Source organism: Toxorhynchites rutilus, unplaced genomic scaffold (genome assembly GCF_029784135.1).
Source record: "Toxorhynchites rutilus septentrionalis strain SRP unplaced genomic scaffold, ASM2978413v1 HiC_scaffold_20, whole genome shotgun sequence".
NCBI lineage: Eukaryota > Metazoa > Arthropoda > Insecta > Diptera > Culicidae > Toxorhynchites > Toxorhynchites rutilus.
Window position 1 is genome coordinate 14,700 of NW_026599762.1, and position 19,747 is coordinate 34,446.

The following is a 19,747-nucleotide window of genomic DNA, read 5'->3' on the forward strand; positions in this document are numbered from 1 at the left end:
GAAATATTGTGGCCCTGAAAAGGGCCGTTTTGTTGAACCGTACACCAAATTATATCATTTAACCTCCGAAACCATAGAGAGTACGACCTTGGCGTTTCAAAGCGTACACAACGTCCATTGCGGTAACCGTCTTCCGTTTGGCGTGTTCGGTATAGGTAACAGCATCTCGGATAACGTTTTCCAGAAATACTTTCAGCACACCACGAGTTTCTTCGTAGATGAGACCGGAAATACGCTTCACTCCCCCACGACGAGCCAAACGACGGATAGCGGGCTTTGTGATTCCCTGGATGTTATCACGCAGAACCTTACGATGACGCTTGGCTCCTCCTTTGCCCAGTCCCTTTCCTCCTTTACCACGGCCAGTCATTTTTCTGGACTATTTTAGATTGTTTTCGAGTTCAAACGATGAATGAAACTGATGCTCTTTGCCTCTAACGGTACCCTCTTTTATACATGAATGAAAATATTTCCTTCTTCTTCATGTTGTCATTCTTCTCTTTTTTGCTTTTTCCTCTTTGTTTCCTATAAAAGCGAGGGAATGCGTTGAACTTTCCCATTCATTCATCAACTTTGAAACCGTTAACTCTACTGAAATCGTAAGCAATGGCTCGTACCAAGCAGACCGCGCGTAAATCCACCGGAGGAAAGGCTCCTCGCAAACAGTTGGCCACTAAAGCTGCTCGTAAAAGTGCTCCAGCTACCGGAGGAGTCAAGAAGCCACATCGTTATCGACCAGGAACCGTCGCTTTGCGTGAAATTCGTCGTTATCAAAAGTCGACTGAATTACTGATTCGTAAGCTTCCATTCCAACGTTTGGTTCGTGAGATCGCTCAGGATTTTAAGACCGATCTTCGCTTCCAGAGCTCGGCTGTTATGGCTCTGCAGGAAGCAAGTGAAGCTTATCTGGTCGGATTATTCGAAGATACCAATCTGTGTGCCATCCATGCCAAACGAGTCACCATTATGCCGAAAGACATTCAATTGGCTCGTCGTATTCGTGGAGAACGCGCCTAAATTTGACCTTCATTCTCAACCAAACGGCCCTTTTCAGGGCCACTAACTTATGCGAAAAGAGTTTGAGTAAGGTGAATGATTTTGGTTTGTCCACTTCTTTGAATGCTCTAGTTAGCGCACCTGTGTCAAATCAGGTATTCAAATGTTTCCAAACATATAAATAAAATTGTCTTTTTCATGATTTACAGTAGTTTTATAGAATATTTTGACGGATTCGTATGTTTTGAAGGTTTACAAAGTCCACCTTCTAATGGTGTCAACGCGCCCTCATTTGAGCTAACTTTTAATCAATCGCCAGATGATAGTTTGGTACGTATTCAGACCTTTTCTGGATTATGACACATACAAATATTGTAAACACCATTTATATCAGATTTATATATCTAAATTATGTAATTGATGCATCTCGATGACCTAAATTTTGATCATGGTTTGTTCGATGCCCTGATGTTGGCAATAAAAAATACAACATCTACTCTGAAATTCGAATTTCTTCATTCAAAAATGGTGATTTCTAAAACCGATTAAACCGGACAATCTTTGAAAAAACATTTAAAAAAATGAACAATTGGAACGCCTTATGGTATTATTAGCAATTAGAGACTGGGGGCTTTCCAACGAACCCAAACTCGTCTTGATTACATGTGTGATTTTCAAAAAGAAAAATCGATTTGCATTATTTGCTAGTTGCGTGAAAACACCCAAAATCGGACAAACCAACATTAAGGTAAATAATGAGTTTTCTAACATTAGTATTACATACGTTGTGACACGATGTAGACAAATATTCCCGAATATGAATGACGCTCTGAGCCTAGCGGTCAATGTTATTCTAGAAGATAACTTTTGATGAAAAACATGTTTCCATACATATGATCAAATCTGAACTATTTCAAAGCTAACGAACTAATTTTAGTTGTGCACAATGTTTGCTTGTACTCTACGTTCTCTGAATAACCAGTTAGGATTATTGAGTAATGTTTTCTGAGTACAAAGTTCAAATTTTGTTTCGAGGGGTCTTTCATTTATTTTTATTATTTTGACTGATGTTTTGATAAATCCTGCCAAACTTCTCATCGATTCGTTTATCTTGGTGTAGATAGTTGTTAACTCTTTTAATTTTACTGCAATTTCATTTGGGACAGATCATGTTGGGTCTTGAATTAGAATCTACAAAACACAAGAGTTGGCAATTGAATATTGGATGCTCAATTGTTGAATTCACTTATTGCACTATGAATTCTGTATAAAATCATCATGTAAGTCTCGAAATGTGCTTTACAAACTTCTCAATAAGTTGTATTAATTTAAATCATGACGTCGAGTCATTTCGGATACTTTTTGTGATGAAACTCATACGAGAGGGGAATCATTATCAATCGAATCAAACTACTAGAGAACTTTTTTCCCAAACTCTTGTCAAACAGATTTGTGGCCCTGAAAAGGGCCGTTGATTTTATGCTACATCACTCGGGATTTACTTGGAGCTGGTATACTTCGTGACGGCCTTGGTTCCTTCGGAGACAGCGTGTTTGGCCAATTCTCCTGGCAGCAGTAAACGAACTGCGGTTTGAATTTCACGAGAAGTTATCGTTGAACGTTTGTTGTAATGCGCCAAGCGAGATGATTCAGCGGCGATGCGTTCGAAAATATCATTCACAAAGCTGTTCATGATACTCATGGCTTTGGATGAAATACCCGTGTCAGGATGGACTTGTTTCAACACTTTGTAAATGTAGATAGCGTAGCTTTCCTTCCTGCGGACCTTCTTCTTTTTCTTGTCGGTCTTGGTAATACTTTTCTGGGCCTTTCCGGACTTCTTCGCTGCCTTTCCACTGGTTTTAGGAGCCATTGCTATGTTGTACCGCTTTTACTGTTCGAGAGGAACTAATGTCGAAAGCAAAGGAAACATCACGTTTTGTGCTCAGTCAGGGTAGAATGTATGACCGTCCCCTTTCGTTTATGTTGTCATTTCATTATATTCGTAGCACCGGCTGAATGGAAGACTAATAATGGTAGAGTAGGTATAAAAGAGGGTTCGCTTTCCGAAAATTTTCATCAGTACAGTTTCGCTCTGCTCGTGAATAATTTCATAATTATATAACAAAAAATGTCTGGACGTGGTAAAGGAGGAAAAGTAAAGGGGAAGGCAAAGTCCCGTTCAAATCGTGCTGGATTGCAGTTCCCAGTGGGTCGTATTCATCGTCTGCTCAGGAAGGGAAACTATGCCGAACGTGTTGGAGCTGGAGCACCCGTTTACCTGGCCGCAGTGATGGAATATTTGGCCGCTGAAGTGTTGGAATTGGCAGGAAATGCCGCTCGTGACAACAAGAAGACCAGAATTATCCCACGTCATCTGCAGTTGGCTATCCGTAATGACGAAGAATTGAATAAGCTGCTGTCGGGTGTAACTATTGCTCAAGGCGGAGTTTTGCCCAACATCCAAGCTGTTCTACTGCCCAAAAAGACCGAGAAGAAAGCTTAAATAAACAACGAATTCGAATTACATGAAAACCGAGAACCCAACCGTCCTTTTCAGGACGACAAAACATTCTTAACTAAGAGTAACAATATTTTTTTTGCCTACGATTTGCCATTTGTTTCGATCAAATCCAATCCTCAGTTACAGTGTACATTAAGATTAGGAAAGCATTTGTTTCAAAAACGATATGAGTACATCGTTACACTAATTTGAAATCTTAATCTAAGCTCAGACGGCATAACGCGGCGAGGAATGTGTCCAGATGAAACCGAATATAGGGACATGAAATCAACACTGGCAAACAGTATTAATTACACAAGCGAAATTTTGTTGGGTAAAACATGATGATCTCACGCAGGTAGTCGAGCTGGCCCAAAGGAACCAAATTTACAGAGGGTATACCAGCTGCCAGAAAAAAAAACATTTCCGTCCATATGTACATATCATTTGTAATTTAGGCATAAACGACCTCTTAGTAGGAAGCAACAAAAAAAAGTAAAAAGGTAGCAAAATCCAGAAGTGTTGCTTTTTTTAAAGAGAAAGGAAAGGGGAATGGATACATAGATAAATGTAGTTGGCTAAATAAAATCATTAGTAATTCTTGATGAGACATCGCAAACTGGTACGCTTGAGTGTACTCTTTCGTACCTCTCAATCGGAAGCCAGCTTAGTCCTTTCAGTTTTTTCATGTTAAACCCTTTAAACCTGCCCTTCGTCGAAACTCTGGGGACAATAGAGTGTCGCCATGTTTCAAGTGATCTCCTCTCTCCACTCTTTCGTTCAGCGGTATCAATACCAGTATCATTAAATGTTAGCTGTAACCCAACACACATAAGTAGCTTCATAGCTATTGATGTCCTGGCATTGATATCGTTGGATTCGATAAGACATAAATATGTTTTTCACCCGACAATGCAATATGAGGGGCTTAGAATGAAAGGCGTGTAAGTGATTTGATCAATTTCTCTACTTCTACTCTCTCTCTTTTTTGGTCATAGCTTAGCTGCAAATACATTCCCAGCTGTATTTGACAATGTGGAAGATAGGTCAGAACCTCACATATCAGATTCTATAGCAAACTTAAATTGGAACGTTTTTGCAATTGAGTTATTAACTAAAGAAAAAGTTGATGAAGAGAAATCGATCAAGTCACTTACACCCCTTGCATTCTAAGCCTCTCATATGTCATAATTCAGCTCGCGCAATTTTTCATATTTTCTGTTGAGACTCAGCCTAGGTTCCATCAAAGTTCACATTTGACAATAGTTCAAACAGAGAAAAAAAAACACATTTTTCAATTTTCACAAACATTTCGATAATGGTTATCATGATAACACGTATACGCAATAGGCCAAACTATGGATTGAAAGCAACGAAAAACCATTATTTGAATTTTATGTGAATATCCAGAATTGAGATTGCAAATTAATTGAAAGTGGATATAAAGTGCCCTGTGTCTCTATCACTTCAAAATTAGATTAGGTTGAAGTAACGATCCTAATAGATATTGTGATCGCTTAGTTCACGTGAATATTGCATGGTTTCTATGCGTGTGAACAACTCTGGCATGAATGTTTGACTTTCGTATAGTTATTCGCTAAATATAATGGTCATACATATACACACTTGTGAAAGAATTTCACTTGTGGAAGAATTGTAAACGGTAAACTATAAACTAATCGGTGGCTTATGGTAACTTTTAACAGTTACAGTTTCGGGGATATTTTTTTATAAAAATGGACAATATCTACAAGAAAACAAGAAAAAGAAAAGGAAGTTTTTAGAAATCCTTTTATAAAAGATTGTATATATATGCCCCATCTAGAAAAAGGCATTAATTCTTAGTTTACCAAGAATAAGGAGACAATAAATATTAGAAATATGCAAACTCTATATTCCAGCACCTTTATCATCTGGTAATTATCTAGAATACGTTATACATTCTTCTCCTTCTCATTCTTCTCACCGAAAAAAATATGTTTACTTCGAGCATGCAGTTATACTATGTTCCGATTCTTACTCCAGTGAAACCACAATCGATTAATACGTTTTTATGTTATTTTTTAGCTCTTTATACTTCCATGAATTATATTCAGTTGCTTACTTTTAATTAATAAAATTTGAATTTTATTAATTGAATTAGAACGAAGATAACATATTTTTAGGAGTTTTTTCATTCAATCATACTCTCTTCTTCAAATAAATGCCAATAAAGCCTGAAAAATACACAATGGCAACGTGTTATGATTTTGCACGCGAGTATAGGAGGGTTAAAGAGACTTTGGACTGTTCATTCGCCTCTAATAAAAAAAAAACACATACAAAGTTGAGGTGTTTCGCATGTAAACTCGACCGTATTATCCTACTACGAGATGCTACGAGTACAGTCATCTTCGAATACATTGCCCCAATCTAAAACGATGCTATAATTGTTTCAATAAACACGAAGAAGTACCTAGGAGTCACAATTCTGCCGAAATTGGGGTGGAAGTCATTGACCCAGTAGCCGACACTGTGAAATTGTAGTGCGCCGTATGAACCGAAATCAGTATATCGTGTAAATTTTTGAATGAATTGATCGACGTCAATGTAGGAAATAATGTTGCCGAATGTCTACATTTTGTTTTCTGCTGATCTAGAAATTCATTTGTTGATCTGTTAGCAATCACAATTTTATTCTTACAATACGATTTCTACGTTCAATTTTTTTTACAATACGAAGATCTATTGTCCTATTCCTGTCATCCTGCACCTGCTCCCACGGCACGTATTACCCATAATTTGCTACACCGTACCTCCACCTAGCCTTGAGCTGATCTTTATCCCTAGCAAAAATGGTTTGGTTTTTGATTATAGAGATTTCAAACTTTTCAGTTCTTTCGTCTCTAGCCTTGAGAAAGCATCTTGGAAAAACTTTACTCTACTCCTGCACTAATGAGCAAAAAATTAATTTGACAAGCTGCTGTCTCGCGTGTACGCAACTACTCCCAGTGGATCACGCCATGACGATTCCAAAATACGCAAAAAGTTTCAAAAAAAAACTATTACCAAACATGTTTTCATTTTATCCGGCTACTTATAACTCACCCGTTCGGGTAAAGCTCTGTATCAGAGATGCCAGATGTGAAGACCTTCATTTAATTTAAAGGCGTTTCGAACACATTCTAAGGTATAACCAGAAGCATTCCGGCCCTTTCCATCCGTTCAGCAATAGTGAGAAGCATTTTACGCACGATACATTGAATTGATACGGCGCGCTGTGATTTTCTTTTCTGCGAATTACGCATCGTCGGTTTCTGGTCAATGACTTCTACTATAATTTCGACAGAAGGGTTCCTCCTCGATTGCTCTTCGTGTCCATTGATCCAATTACGCTCTCTCACGCAACATCCGAACCAGATTGCGAGAGAGGCTAGCTAAAGAAAACAAAACCGAAGTTTTTTGCTATAGAGTATTAGTAGCAAACGCGGAGATCACCAACACAAAATCAATCGAGAGAGATCCACGAATACTTCAGATGAAGAGAAGTTGTTACACCACCACCAAGAACGGTCGCTTATACCGTCCCGCTCGCAATAAGAGCATTATTTTGCGCTGGCTGAATTTAACTAAGAACCAACCAATTTGTAATAATTTGGATAGCGTTTCTCGTGGACGCGGCTGATATAGTTTAAATGGTAGTGTTGTACGGTGTAGGAGGCCACCGTCTAGTTTGGTCAATTCCGGATAACTGGGGTTGCTGTCAAGTTGAATAAAAAGTTGATTACATGCTGCTGTGTTAGTGTTGTGCGAGTTCGATGGCCTGGGAACAAAATTATGAAAAATATTGTGTAATTGCACAAGTGCATTTCTGAAGTTGCCGGTAGTGTCGCGGATTTTTGATAACGTGGTTATTTCCCGCGTCATCCAGTTCAGTTTTCCGGTCAGTCTCAGTCTCAGCAAACACAAGCGCTTAAAAAGGCTACTGACAGTTAGTAACAGAAATATACTGCCAAGTCGTATATATCGCAGTGATAATATTACGTAATATAATAAAATCCATGTAATTTTCCCGTGTTTGATGAAATAAGAGTGCTATGACAACACAGAGCATGAAAGGAAAAGGCTTCCATTTTGTCAGTGAAGGAAGCAGCGCGAAGAACGGAGGGTGGTTTTGAAGCTAATCAAAGAGCTCCAGCACCATGTTTAAAGGTAAGTGAGCATATTCTATACATATAGTGGTAGTGGGTGCAAATTGGTCATAGGGGGCAAAGTGGTCACCTGCTTGTTTGGTAGTATAACTATTGACTATAGATGCCGTATTGATAGTCACCTTAAGTTTGGAGAAATTAATTACTTTTGAGCCACCCTGTACTTTAGTAGAGCTGTCGCATGTTACAATATAAATAAAAACAGAAATTGCTCTCTCGATAGCCATTAGGCCGTAGTTTTGTGCGCATGGTATCTAAGGAATTTCTCGTGAAATTTAGTTTATTCAATCTGATATATTGGACAAATCATCAGTTTGGACGCCTGTTCACATATTCTAGGAGAGGTGAACACATATTTTGTTTAATCTCTGCGATTAATTAGCATTAGAATTTACTTTGATGTTTGGGGCAAAGTACAATACAATGTTTTGTTTACTAAAGCTGATATACCACACCACATTCTGCTCTTATAAAGGATCCTTTTGTGGGTTTGACCCTGGATAAATATGCCACTCCAACTAAACCAAGCCTAGTTATGCGGAACGTTATGTGTTTCTTACTATGTTTTTGTATGCATGAGAAAATTTAAATTGAGACTCTAGGTGAATAGGCCAAGCTTATTTCAAACAAGTACCTACTATATCAAATGTGATTTCAATTGTGATTTGATTGATTTCAATGTGAAATTTGAACGAAAAAATCGCATAAATCTATCCCATTTATTTAGATATGTGCGAGCGCCCACTTTGTCCCCACCAGGTAACCACTTTACCTCCAAGCAAAAAAAAAGTTCGATTTTTCACCTTTTTTCTATTGATGAAAAGTGTACTATTTTGAATTTTAATAGTAAAAGCCGTTTGCTATCTTGAACAACAATGAGTTGAACTATAATATTCTTCGAGAAACGGGAATTGAATCGATATGTGGACGCTGGGAATGGACATATTCCTTAGGGTGACCACTATGCCCCCACTTCCCTTACAGCCATTTCATGCCAAACCGATATAGTGGTTCTCAGATTTTCGTGGAAAGTGGAAATTTTGTTTTTTGTCGCAAACCATTAGACCCGTATTTTTTTTTTTTTTTTTTGTAAGGGTGACTATTTCCATTTGTAGGGTGGTCCGAAAATTCAAATTTTTCCACTTATTTCAAAGACTTACTTCTTGAAAAATTCATAACTACTGAGCCGATTTAGATGATCGACATATCTACTTATAGCTGATCTTTTTTGAAAAAATACCAGAGTTGCATAAAATTTGACTTTTGGCTTCGTTATTATTAATTGTATTTGTGTTTTATAGTTTTCATGGTCTCGGGACCAATGGCGCTATATTTATATATATTTTTTTTTCGTGAAAGCTAAGAATTTTTTACAGAACATATCTCGAAACCAGAGAGGAGTTTTTTTTGTTTTTAAGCTATGATTTTTCAAAGCTAACCGTTATTATTCATTGTATTCATTTTTTATAGCTTACATGGTTTCGGTACCAATGGCGCTATATTTTTTTATATTTTCTCTTGAAAGCTGAGTTTTTTTTTACATAACATATCCAAAATTCAGAGAGGAGTTTTTTTAGTTTTTGAGTTATGATTTTTGAAAGTTAACATGTTTTTGGGCAGGTAGCTTAATGAGTAGAAAATAGGAATAAGTATAGTAATCGGTAGATATTAAGGACAATGAAAAACATGTATCAGGTAAAGGTATCTCAGGTAAATGCAAAAAATGTAGAGACGACAAGTTATAAAGCAATAGAAAGAAAACTTAAAACCCGTTATAATCATTTGAAGCAATTTTCCGCAAAAACTCAGTTATATCATAGTTTTAGACCGAAAAATGAAAACTATACTATCGTAAAACGATTCTCGTTCTCGGAAGAAGAACATTCTGTGAAACTGTAAAAGAAAATTTAAGCATGCTTTATGCCTAGAATAAAAAATATGAAAAATATAACAGATGAATTTTAATTCCTACCCACTCGTCGTCTCTACATTTTTTGCATTTTAAGAAAAGACGACACTTATAGAATAACTACATAAATTGGAAAAAAGTCATTCGATTTTTCGATTTAAGATCGATTCTTTGATACCGATTCAATCAGTTAATTGATCCCTACGCTGTTTAGAAAATCGATCTTTTTCTAAAGATTGTCCTTCTTCTTGTTGTCACGAGCGGCATTTCCTGCCAATTCCAATACTTCAGCGGCCAAATATTCCATCACTGCGACCAGATAAACGGGTGCTCCAGCTCCAACACGTTCGGCATAGTTTCCCTTCATGAGCAGACGATGAATACGACCCACTGGGAACTGTAAGCCAGCACGATTTGAACGGGACTTCGCCTTTCCCTTAACTTTTCCTCCTTTACCACGTCCAGACATTTTTTGTTATATAATTATGAAATTATTCACGTGCGAAGCGAAACTGTACTGATCAAAGTTTCCGGATAACGAACCCTCTTTTATACCTGCTGAAACAATGTTTGTTTCACTCTCAGACAGAGCTACGAATATAATGAAATGACAACATAAACGAAAGGGGACGGTCATACATTCCACCCTGACCGAGCATAAAACATGATGTTTCCTTTGCTTTCGACATTAGTTCCTCTCGAACAGTAAAAGCGATACAACATAGCAATGGCTCCTAAAACCAGTGGAAAGGCAGCGAAGAAGTCTGGAAAGGCCCAGAAAAGTATTACCAAGACCGACAAGAAAAAGAAGAAGGTCCGCAGGAAGGAAAGCTACGCTATCTACATTTACAAAGTGTTGAAACAAGTCCATCCTGACACGGGTATTTCATCCAAAGCCATGAGTATCATGAACAGCTTCGTGAATGATATTTTCGAACGCATCGCCGCTGAATCATCTCGCTTGGCGCATTACAACAAACGTTCAACGATAACTTCTCGTGAAATTCAAACCGCAGTTCGTTTACTGCTGCCAGGAGAATTGGCCAAACACGCTGTCTCCGAAGGAACCAAAGCCGTCACGAAGTATACCAGCTCCAAGTAACTCCCGAGTCATGTAGCAAAAAAAACAACGGCCCTTTTCAGGGCCACAAATTTGTTTGATAAGTGTGTAGGAAAAGGTTTTCTAATTGTTGATTTGTAGATTTTCGTTGTCATAATGAGTCGCCTCTCGTGTGATTAATTCGAGGGATTCAGAAAAGTCATATCACAAAAGGTATCCGAAATGAGTAGATACAACAATTTCATGTAGTTGGTTTGACGTTACGTTTGGGAATGAAGTGATGATATTGTGCAGAATGTATGATGATGCATATAGTGAATTCAATGATTGAAATCCTCATATTCAGTTGCAGATGCTAATTGAAGACTCGGCATCATTATCTGTTCTCAATGCAATTGCACCAAAATTAGAAGAGTTAGCAGTTTAGTGTCGAGAAACTAATCGTAGAGAGGTTTAACAGGATTGATTTTGGTGTTTATACAATAAAGCTATATACATAAAAAAATCATGAAACTGGGAAACCTCGAGCTTTGTACTTTTAAAATGTTATTCAATTTTTATATATGGATAATCTGAGGGTACTTAGAACTAAGTCAGGAACACCGTAAAAAAGGTGTCGTAAAATATGATTCGCTATAATTTTTAGCGTCAATAAAAGAAGATCAGAAGTTCATTTATATTTGATAAGATTCATGTTTCAATATATCGTGCGGCTCCGCCGTATGTAATGTTGAAGATAGAAAACAGTTTTTCAAACTCTTTTCGAATAAATTGGTGGCCCTGAAAAGGGCCGTTTGTTTGAGAATGAGATTTGTCAGAGATCAGTCAGATTTAAGCGCGTTCTCCACGGATACGACGAGCTAATTGGATATCTTTCGGCATAATGGTGACTCGTTTGGCATGGATGGCACACAGATTGGTATCTTCGAATAATCCAACCAGATAAGCTTCACTTGCTTCCTGCAGAGCCATAACAGCCGAGCTCTGGAAGCGAAGATCGGTCTTAAAATCTTGAGCGATCTCACGAACCAAACGTTGGAATGGAAGCTTACGGATCAGTAATTCAGTCGACTTTTGATAACGACGAATCTCACGCAAAGCGACGGTTCCTGGTCGATAACGATGTGGCTTCTTGACTCCTCCGGTAGCTGGAGCACTTTTACGAGCAGCTTTAGTGGCCAACTGTTTGCGAGGAGCCTTTCCTCCGGTGGATTTACGAGCGGTCTGCTTGGTACGAGCCATTGCTTACGATTTCAGTAGAGTTAACGGTTTCAAAGTTGCTGAATGAATGGGATAATTCAACGCTTTTCTTCGCTTTAATACCTCACGTATGTCGTCATTCTACCATACGCATGCACAAAAAGGAAAGGACAAAAGAAGGGGAAGAATAACAAAATGAAGGAAAAGGAGGAAAAATAATTTCCATTCGGGTATAAAAGTGGGTACCCTTAGGGGAAACAGCATCAGTTTCAGTCATCGTTTGAACTCGGAAACAACATAAAATAGTCCAGAAAAATGACTGGCCGTGGTAAAGGAGGAAAGGGACTAGGCAAAGGAGGAGCCAAGCGTCATCGTAAGGTTCTGCGTGATAACATCCAGGGAATCACAAAGCCCGCTATCCGTCGTTTGGCTCGTCGTGGGGGAGTGAAGCGTATTTCCGGTCTCATCTACGAAGAAACTCGTGGTGTGCTGAAAGTATTTCTGGAAAACGTTATCCGAGATGCTGTTACCTATACCGAACACGCCAAACGGAAGACGGTTACCGCAATGGACGTTGTGTACGCTTTGAAACGCCAAGGTCGTACTCTCTATGGTTTCGGAGGTTAAATGATATAATTTGGTGTACGGTTCAACAAAACGGCCCTTTTCAGGGCCACAATATTTCTCCAGTGAAGAGTTCCTTTAAATGTTTTCAAATCATCCATTATTTTTTAATAAGGATTCGTTGCTTGTTCGGTTATATTATTTGTAAATAACGATGTAATTAGACGTTTAACTGAATTCAAATTGATGTTCTTTACCCATAGAAGTTTAATATTTCTTGAATGAATGTCTGTGAATTATGAGTACACTGTAAGCCAGTGTTGGGAACATGTCATATTAGAAGGATCGTAATAGTAATAAAGTTAGACCAATACCTGGTACATTGCACGTCGCAGTTTGACGCAGACTTGGTCCAATGATTGTTAAGAGGGGACCCCTGAAAATAATGGATTTTCGTGATTTTTTTTTCGGATGTTACGAATAAAGTAAAGTGTTCGGGTATTTTGATGATTGTTTAAGATATATTTGAAGATGTATTTTCCATTCTTTGAGTGCACGAATACTGATTATGACGCTGTTGACGGCTGGATGCGTAGATGTTGTCTGAAAATCGGTACCTTGTTGGTGGTATCGGTTCTGAAGCAACGAGGTGTCGTAGAACAAATTTTAATGAATATTTTGAAACTTTAAGACAATACTTAAAGCGTTACATAGGGGTTTTTTGAAAATTCGAAAAATTGCCAAAACGGCGGCCATTTTCGTTAAAAATTAGACATTTTTCATGAAAAATCTCTAAATAGCGATTTTTCAAAAATCGAAAAAATGATATATCGAAAAACGGCTATGTAACGCCGATAATTCATTTTTACATGCTGATAAACAATTTCAGTCAGATCGGTCGAGTAGATCCTGAGATATCGACACCACCAGTTGAAATAACATGGTTTCGAGAAAAACGCGCTTTAAAATTCGTACATACCTTAAGGTGACTTCATACTTTTGTGGCTGTAACTTTCCATATTTCGTTTCCATAAAATACGATAAATTTTTTTAGGACAACATTTCTGAGGACATAAACTTCCCAAAAATGCAAGAAACAAAAATTCGATTTTTTCGATTTTCTAGACCGGGGTCCTCCCTTAAACAATCGTAATTCTCATGATGCTATTCGGTATCATCGATTAGCTTTTTCGTTAAAATACCAACATTATCAGAATTGTTTAATGTTGGATACAAGATGATGATGTGTGAAAATGTATATTAACTGTCATGAAGAAAACATTCGAATTCTTAGAGGTGGAAAACTATTGTTACTCTTTCGTTCCATTGGTTTTGGTAGTCCTGAGAAGGACTGTTTGTTTTTAAATAAGTTTCAAATGAAAAGCACCAGTGCACTTTACTTTTTGGCAGCAGCTTTCTTCGGAGCAGCTTTCTTTGCTGGTGCTGCCTTTTTCGGTTTTTGAGTTTTAGGCTTCTTCGCTGCTGTCTTCGATGCTTTGGTTGGTTTCTGTTTGGAAGCGGCTGCTTTCTTTACGGTTCCAGCCTTTTTGGCGGTTTTGGCGACGACAGCTTTAGCCTTCTTCTGAACCGCTTTTTTTGCTGGTGCTTCCTTCGGCTTTTTGGCAGCAGCAGTTTTAGAAGTGGCTGCCTTTTTGGCGACTTTCTTTTCCCCTGCAGGTTTCTTCCCAGTCGCAGCTTTCTTTGGTTTCTTCTCACCCGCAGGTGTCTTATCCTTAGGTTTGATTTTGAAGGATCCCGATGCTCCACTTCCTTTGGTTTGCACAAGATTACCTTTCTCGACACCACTCTTCAAAGATTTTTTTATGAAAGTTGAGAGCCTAGCAACATCACACTTGTAATTGGCACCGATATACTTCTTGATGGCCTGAAGAGAAGATCCATTACGTTCCTTTAAGGTCTTGATGGCGGCCAGAACCATTTCGTTCACTGGTGGATGGGTGGCTGGCTTTTTTGGTTTCTTATCCTCTCCTTTAGGAGCACGAGCCTTTTTCGGTGTCTTGGCTGGAGATGCAGCAACTGATGCTGCGGGAACGACTTCAGTAGCTGTTTCGGCCATTTTATTCACTGTGTTTCACTGCTATGTTTCAACGAAATGCTGAATTCATTGATGCGCTCGGTGCCGCCGTTTGTGCTCGGAATCGAAAACTGTGTTAGGGAAACTCAAAGCGTTCGTTTAAATTTGCTGTTGAGAAAACATTTCGCGTATTTGTAATTTATGTTTTAAAAAATGTTACTTTTCTTTGTTACAGTCCTCACATGTTTATCAGATACCTTATTTAATATTTACTATGATGTTTGAGCTACCATTTAAAGTTGCTCTGTTTTTAAAAGTCCAAGCCGATACTCAATAATTTACGATAAATGCTAATGATATGTATCAGAAGTATCAACACTCTGTCGAAAATGTTCAATTTTCTTACATTGCAAAAGATAAACAGTTATTAAACCTAATTCTAATGAAATAGGGACAATTTTTCGATATACCAGAATTGAATGTTTTTTCCCAACATTACGAAGCATTCTTATCAAAACTTGGGGCAATCGGAGTAGCTAAAGCAATTTTTGATTTCCGTTCGTTATCATAAGAAATATTATCCTTTTACAAGATTATCAATCTTATTTCAATTTATTCATTTGTTGGAATAATATATTTACTGATCCGAGACAAAACACTCAATATTTCATTTTCTGAAATACTTCATGTTTCGACCCAAGGGTTGATTCGTTAGACAAACAGTCTGTCATCACTTGTGTTATCGGTGATATGTTACGACAATCAAATGGTAGTTTTATTCAATATAGTTATTTCAAAGATAAACGTGAACACAATACAAAAATTATATCTAAATAACCCATTATGTAGGGAATTTTTAGTTATTTCACAGTTTGGTGTAAACAGTGGTAGAATAGAAAATACTGTTACCATAAACGAGATCTGCCTTTTTCGATATGCGATTTTTTTCGTTATTTTTTTTTTTTTTTTAAATCATTTATCTTCTTCATAGTTAATAATCATCAATATCAATTCTTATAAAATAATAAATTCAATATTTTTCTCCATTTACGAATTGGTTTTATTTTTCGGACTATCTTATATTACTTTTCGTGATCTGCGGCCAAAATCGAGATTTCATTTTGTCTCTGACTACAAGGTATTTTTGTGTAGACTTTTTTTTTTGAGTATGGTGATGGAATTAAATACACTACCGATAAAAAAAAAACATTTGAATGATCAACTAAACCCAATTCCTCTATAAATTATTGGAAAATTACGTAATGGATACAGCAGAGTTTAGTTGGGTGATCTCGAAAGCATACACGGTTTGCTGACGGGCGCCGAACGCGAATAAAGTGTCTTTCTCAAGACAGGTCAGGAAGGAGTTGGAAATAGAGTTTTCTGTGGGATCTTCTCAAGACTAGAGACGAATGAACTTTAAAGTCTCTATAATTCAAGAAGAAGAAGGAGAAGATAATGGATACAGATTGCTATGAGAAAATTTCTTACTGTTCTACATGTAAACATGTTACAAAATAACGAAAATAAGCAAACATACCTTGAAATCAGTGACACATTAGAATACAGATTACAAAAAGGGAACAATGTCCTAAAAATAAAATATCTTGCATATAAAACTAGCACCCAAATAAGGAAAAAGGACTCACTCTAGCAGCGTATTTATTATTTACACCATCAATGTACATGTTAAAGGAATTACTATTGGTGATTGATAAAATAATAAAATAGAAGAAATACTTAAACAAAATTAACTGAACAGTCATTTCAAGAAATTAAGAACATACATTCAAACGCACTACATTATAATAAAATTCACTCCATTACTACATGTACATGTAAATGTTCAGACATAAATATTATAAACATCATAATAATTATCTTTTGAATGCGTATATTGAATTGATATACCAGTTGGATTTCGTAACTCAAAATCGATAACCCAAAAGGTCAGTTTGTCGATGGTATAACATGTCTTGGGTCGTGAATCGTTTATATAAAATCATGGAAAATTGAGAGAAAATATGGCGTATTTTATCTCGGGGTTGTATGTTCTATATTATTTTCACAAACGGATAAATTGATAGAAGATTGATACTCTTGCCTGAGCTGTGCCTGATGTATCATATGACAACAAATGGAAATCAAAAATTGCTTCAGCTGCTCCGATTACTCCAAAGTAAAGATGAAAATGCTTCGCTGTGTTATTAAGTGAGCACTCGATTCTGGTATCAATAGATCGGGAAAATGTTCCCATTTTATAAAAATGCAGTTTAATAACTGTCTATTTTTTGCAATGTGAGAAATTTGAACATTTTCGACATAGTGTTGATACTTCTGATACATATCATCTGCTTTTATGGAGAATTTTTAGCGCATCGGTTGGGGAATTCAAATTTAGAACAACTTTAAATGGTATATTGAATATCATAGTGAATAATAAGTAGTGCATCTGGTAAAAATATGAAAACAAAACAGAGAAAATTGACATTTCTTAAAGTATGAATTACAAAAACGCAAAATGTTTTTCCAACATAAAACTCAAACGAACACATTGAGTTTCCCTAACACAGATGTCGATTTCAATCATTAGTCGTCAACAAAAAAAAATCAGCATCCCGTCGAACTATAGCAGTGAAACACAGTGAATAAAATGGCCGAAACAGCTACTGAAGTCGTTCCCGCAGCATCAGTTGCTGCATCTCCAGCCAAGACACCGAAAAAGGCTCGTGCTCCTAAAGGAGAGGGTAAGAAACCGAAAAAGTCAGCCACCCATCCACCAGTGAATGAAATGGTTTTAGCCGCCATCAAGACTTTGAAGGAACGTAATGGATCATCTCTTCAGGCGATCAAGAAGTATATCGGTGCCAATTACAAGTGTGACGTTGCTAAGCTCTCAACTTTCATTAAAAAATCTTTGAAGAGTGGTGTCGAGAAAGGTAATCTTGTGCAAACCAAAGGAAGTGGAGCATCAGGATCTTTTAAAATTAAATCAAAGGACAAGAAACCAGAGGGCGAAAAGAAACCTAAGAAAACAACGGCTGCGAAAAAGCCTACTGGAGAGAAGAAAGTCGCCAAAAAGGCAGCTACTTCCAAAACTGCTGCTGACAAAAAACTAAAGGCAGTACCATCAAAGAAAGCTGTTGAGAAGAAGGCTAAAGCAGCCGTCGCAAAGAATGCCAAAAAGGCTGGAACAGTGAAGACAGCAGCCGCTCCCAAACAGAAATCAACCAGACCATCGAAAACAGCAACGAAGAAACCAAAAACTCCCAAACCGAAAAAAGCTACTCCGGCTAAGAAAATCGCTCCGAAAAAACCCGCTACCAAGAAGTAAAGTTTCTCATCGGGAAATTCATTTAAAAACAAACAGTCCTTCTCAGGACTACCAAACACAATGAATCGAAAGAGTAACAATAATTTTCCACCTCTAATAACTCATATATTTTCTTCATGACAGTCAATAAACATTTATTAGATTTATTATTTTATTTCATTCATGTTGACGGGTGCAATTAAAAAAATGAATTTCGGTCACGTCACGGAAATTTTCCAATTTTGAGCGTTTATTGTTTAGTCATTTCTTAACGGAACAATGAGATTTTTGCACAATTTGCAATTTAAACTCTCAAAGATATTCAGAATGAACGTGCAACATATATTATAACGTAATCCTACGTAAACTATGAGGGTCGTGTCTCGGCCACAAGTCTTCCACTTTTTCCAACGAAAAGAGTGATACCGTAATGTATAATTCTTGATAAACGATTTACTAGAATACATTGGCCCAAGTCTCTGTCAAATGACGATTTGTCTTGAAATGTGTTAAGTTTGGACCAAATTCAATTGAAATTATCATAATCGTTCAATGATTACAAGTACATAAGCTTCGCTTGCGATGATTCATCATTCAACGCATAATCCACAGACACAGACATTCAAAAAAGAAAAAAAAGAATGAAATTATTATCCATAAATTAAACTACATGTCTTATAACATCATAAATAAAATTATCTTGCTAATGAACAATAACTGCTTTGAAAACATTTAAAAGAACTCTTTACATGAGAAATATTGTGGCCCTGAAAAGAGCCGTTTTGTTGAACCGTACACCAAATTATATCATTTAACCTCCGAAACCATAGAGAGTACGACCTTGGCGTTTCAAAGCGTACACAACGTCCATTGCGGTAACCGTCTTCCGTTTGGCGTGTTCGGTATAGGTAACAGCATCTCGGATAACGTTTTCCAGAAATACTTTCAGCACACCACGAGTTTCTTCGTAGATGAGACCGGAAATACGCTTCACTCCCCCACGACGAGCCAAACGACGGATAGCGGGCTTTGTGATTCCCTGGATGTTATCACGCAGAACCTTACGATGACGCTTGGCTCCTCCTTTGCCCAGTCCCTTTCCTCCTTTACCACGGCCAGTCATTTTTCTGGACTATTTTAGATTGTTTTCGAGTTCAAACGATGAATGAAACTGATGCTCTTTGCCTCTAACGGTACCCTCTTTTATACATGAATGAAAATATTTCCTTCTTCTTCATGTTGTCATTCTTCTCTTTTTTGCTTTTTCCTCTTTGTTTCCTATAAAAGCGAGGGAATGCGTTGAACTTTCCCATTCATTCATCAACTTTGAAACCGTTAACTCTACTGAAATCGTAAGCAATGGCTCGTACCAAGCAGACCGCGCGTAAATCCACCGGAGGAAAGGCTCCTCGCAAACAGTTGGCCACTAAAGCTGCTCGTAAAAGTGCTCCAGCTACCGGAGGAGTCAAGAAGCCACATCGTTATCGACCAGGAACCGTCGCTTTGCGTGAAATTCGTCGTTATCAAAAGTCGACTGAATTACTGATTCGTAAGCTTCCATTCCAACGTTTGGTTCGTGAGATCGCTCAGGATTTTAAGACCGATCTTCGCTTCCAGAGCTCGGCTGTTATGGCTCTGCAGGAAGCAAGTGAAGCTTATCTGGTCGGATTATTCGAAGATACCAATCTGTGTGCCATCCATGCCAAACGAGTCACCATTATGCCGAAAGACATTCAATTGGCTCGTCGTATTCGTGGAGAACGCGCCTAAATTTGACCTTCATTCTCAACCAAACGGCCCTTTTCAGGGCCACTAACTTATGCGAAAAGAGTTTGAGTAAGGTGAATGATTTTGGTTTGTCCACTTCTTTGAATGCTCTAGTTAGCGCACCTGTGTCAAATCAGGTATTCAAATGTTTCCAAACATATAAATAAAATTGTCTTTTTCATGATTTACAGTAGTTTTATAGAATATTTT

The 19,747-nt window shown here is 37.6% G+C and overlaps 7 protein-coding genes across 7 annotated transcripts; 5 read left to right on the top strand and 2 right to left on the bottom strand.

The window, feature by feature from the left end:
- Nucleotides 1-52: 52 nt before the first annotated feature.
- LOC129781783 (uncharacterized) lies at nt 53-18,928 on the bottom strand. Its single transcript, XM_055789363.1, has 6 exons — nt 18,584-18,928; nt 13,823-14,486; nt 12,266-12,558; nt 11,570-11,902; nt 10,320-10,329; nt 53-374 (listed from the first exon to the last, which is right to left on the bottom strand). The coding sequence occupies exons 1-6, from the start codon at nt 18,891-18,893 to the stop codon at nt 59-61; spliced, it is 1,926 nt and encodes a 641-aa protein (XP_055645338.1). The 5' UTR covers nt 18,894-18,928; the 3' UTR covers nt 53-58.
- On the top strand, nt 592-1,104 carry LOC129781754 (histone H3). Its single transcript, XM_055789334.1, has one exon. The coding sequence runs from the start codon at nt 607-609 to the stop codon at nt 1,015-1,017; it is 411 nt and encodes a 136-aa protein (XP_055645309.1). The 5' UTR covers nt 592-606; the 3' UTR covers nt 1,018-1,104.
- On the bottom strand, nt 2,484-2,885 carry LOC129781771 (histone H2B-like). Its single transcript, XM_055789351.1, has one exon. The coding sequence runs from the start codon at nt 2,867-2,869 to the stop codon at nt 2,495-2,497; it is 375 nt and encodes a 124-aa protein (XP_055645326.1). The 5' UTR covers nt 2,870-2,885; the 3' UTR covers nt 2,484-2,494.
- LOC129781765 (histone H2A) lies at nt 3,065-4,417 on the top strand. Its single transcript, XM_055789345.1, has one exon. The coding sequence runs from the start codon at nt 3,128-3,130 to the stop codon at nt 3,500-3,502; it is 375 nt and encodes a 124-aa protein (XP_055645320.1). The 5' UTR covers nt 3,065-3,127; the 3' UTR covers nt 3,503-4,417.
- On the top strand, nt 12,174-12,491 carry LOC129781774 (histone H4). The gene has a single exon (XM_055789354.1). The coding sequence runs from the start codon at nt 12,174-12,176 to the stop codon at nt 12,483-12,485; it is 312 nt and encodes a 103-aa protein (XP_055645329.1). The 3' UTR covers nt 12,486-12,491.
- On the top strand, nt 17,088-18,396 carry LOC129781748 (histone H1-like). The gene has a single exon (XM_055789328.1). It carries the CDS (start codon nt 17,111-17,113, stop codon nt 17,789-17,791), a length of 681 nt encoding a protein of 226 aa, XP_055645303.1. The 5' UTR covers nt 17,088-17,110; the 3' UTR covers nt 17,792-18,396.
- A 182-nt stretch (nt 18,929-19,110) lies between the features above and the next one.
- LOC129781753 (histone H3) lies at nt 19,111-19,627 on the top strand. Its single transcript, XM_055789333.1, has one exon. The coding sequence runs from the start codon at nt 19,130-19,132 to the stop codon at nt 19,538-19,540; it is 411 nt and encodes a 136-aa protein (XP_055645308.1). The 5' UTR covers nt 19,111-19,129; the 3' UTR covers nt 19,541-19,627.
- The last annotated feature ends 120 nt before the right edge of the window (nt 19,628-19,747 follow it).

Excerpts from the sequence above, each read along its gene's own strand:
- LOC129781754 (XM_055789334.1), top strand. The coding sequence starts at position 607 with ATGGCTCGTACCAAGCAGACCGCGCGTAAATCCACCGGAGGAAAGGCT.
- LOC129781771 (XM_055789351.1), bottom strand. The coding sequence starts at position 2,869 with ATGGCTCCTAAAACCAGTGGAAAGGCAGCGAAGAAGTCCGGAAAGGCC.
- LOC129781765 (XM_055789345.1), top strand. The coding sequence starts at position 3,128 with ATGTCTGGACGTGGTAAAGGAGGAAAAGTAAAGGGGAAGGCAAAGTCC.
- LOC129781774 (XM_055789354.1), top strand. The coding sequence starts at position 12,174 with ATGACTGGCCGTGGTAAAGGAGGAAAGGGACTAGGCAAAGGAGGAGCC.
- LOC129781748 (XM_055789328.1), top strand. The coding sequence starts at position 17,111 with ATGGCCGAAACAGCTACTGAAGTCGTTCCCGCAGCATCAGTTGCTGCA.
- LOC129781783 (XM_055789363.1), bottom strand. The coding sequence starts at position 18,893 with ATGACTGGCCGTGGTAAAGGAGGAAAGGGACTGGGCAAAGGAGGAGCC. Across the intron at positions 12,559-13,822 it reads AAGAAAGCTGCTGCCAAAAA|GAACTCTTCACTGGAGAAAT; the intron begins GTAAAGTGCACT and ends AAACATTTAAAG. Across the intron at positions 11,903-12,265 it reads AACGACGGATAGCGGGCTTT|CAATGGCTCGTACCAAGCAG; the intron begins GTGATTCCCTGG and ends TGAAATCGTAAG.
- LOC129781753 (XM_055789333.1), top strand. The coding sequence starts at position 19,130 with ATGGCTCGTACCAAGCAGACCGCGCGTAAATCCACCGGAGGAAAGGCT.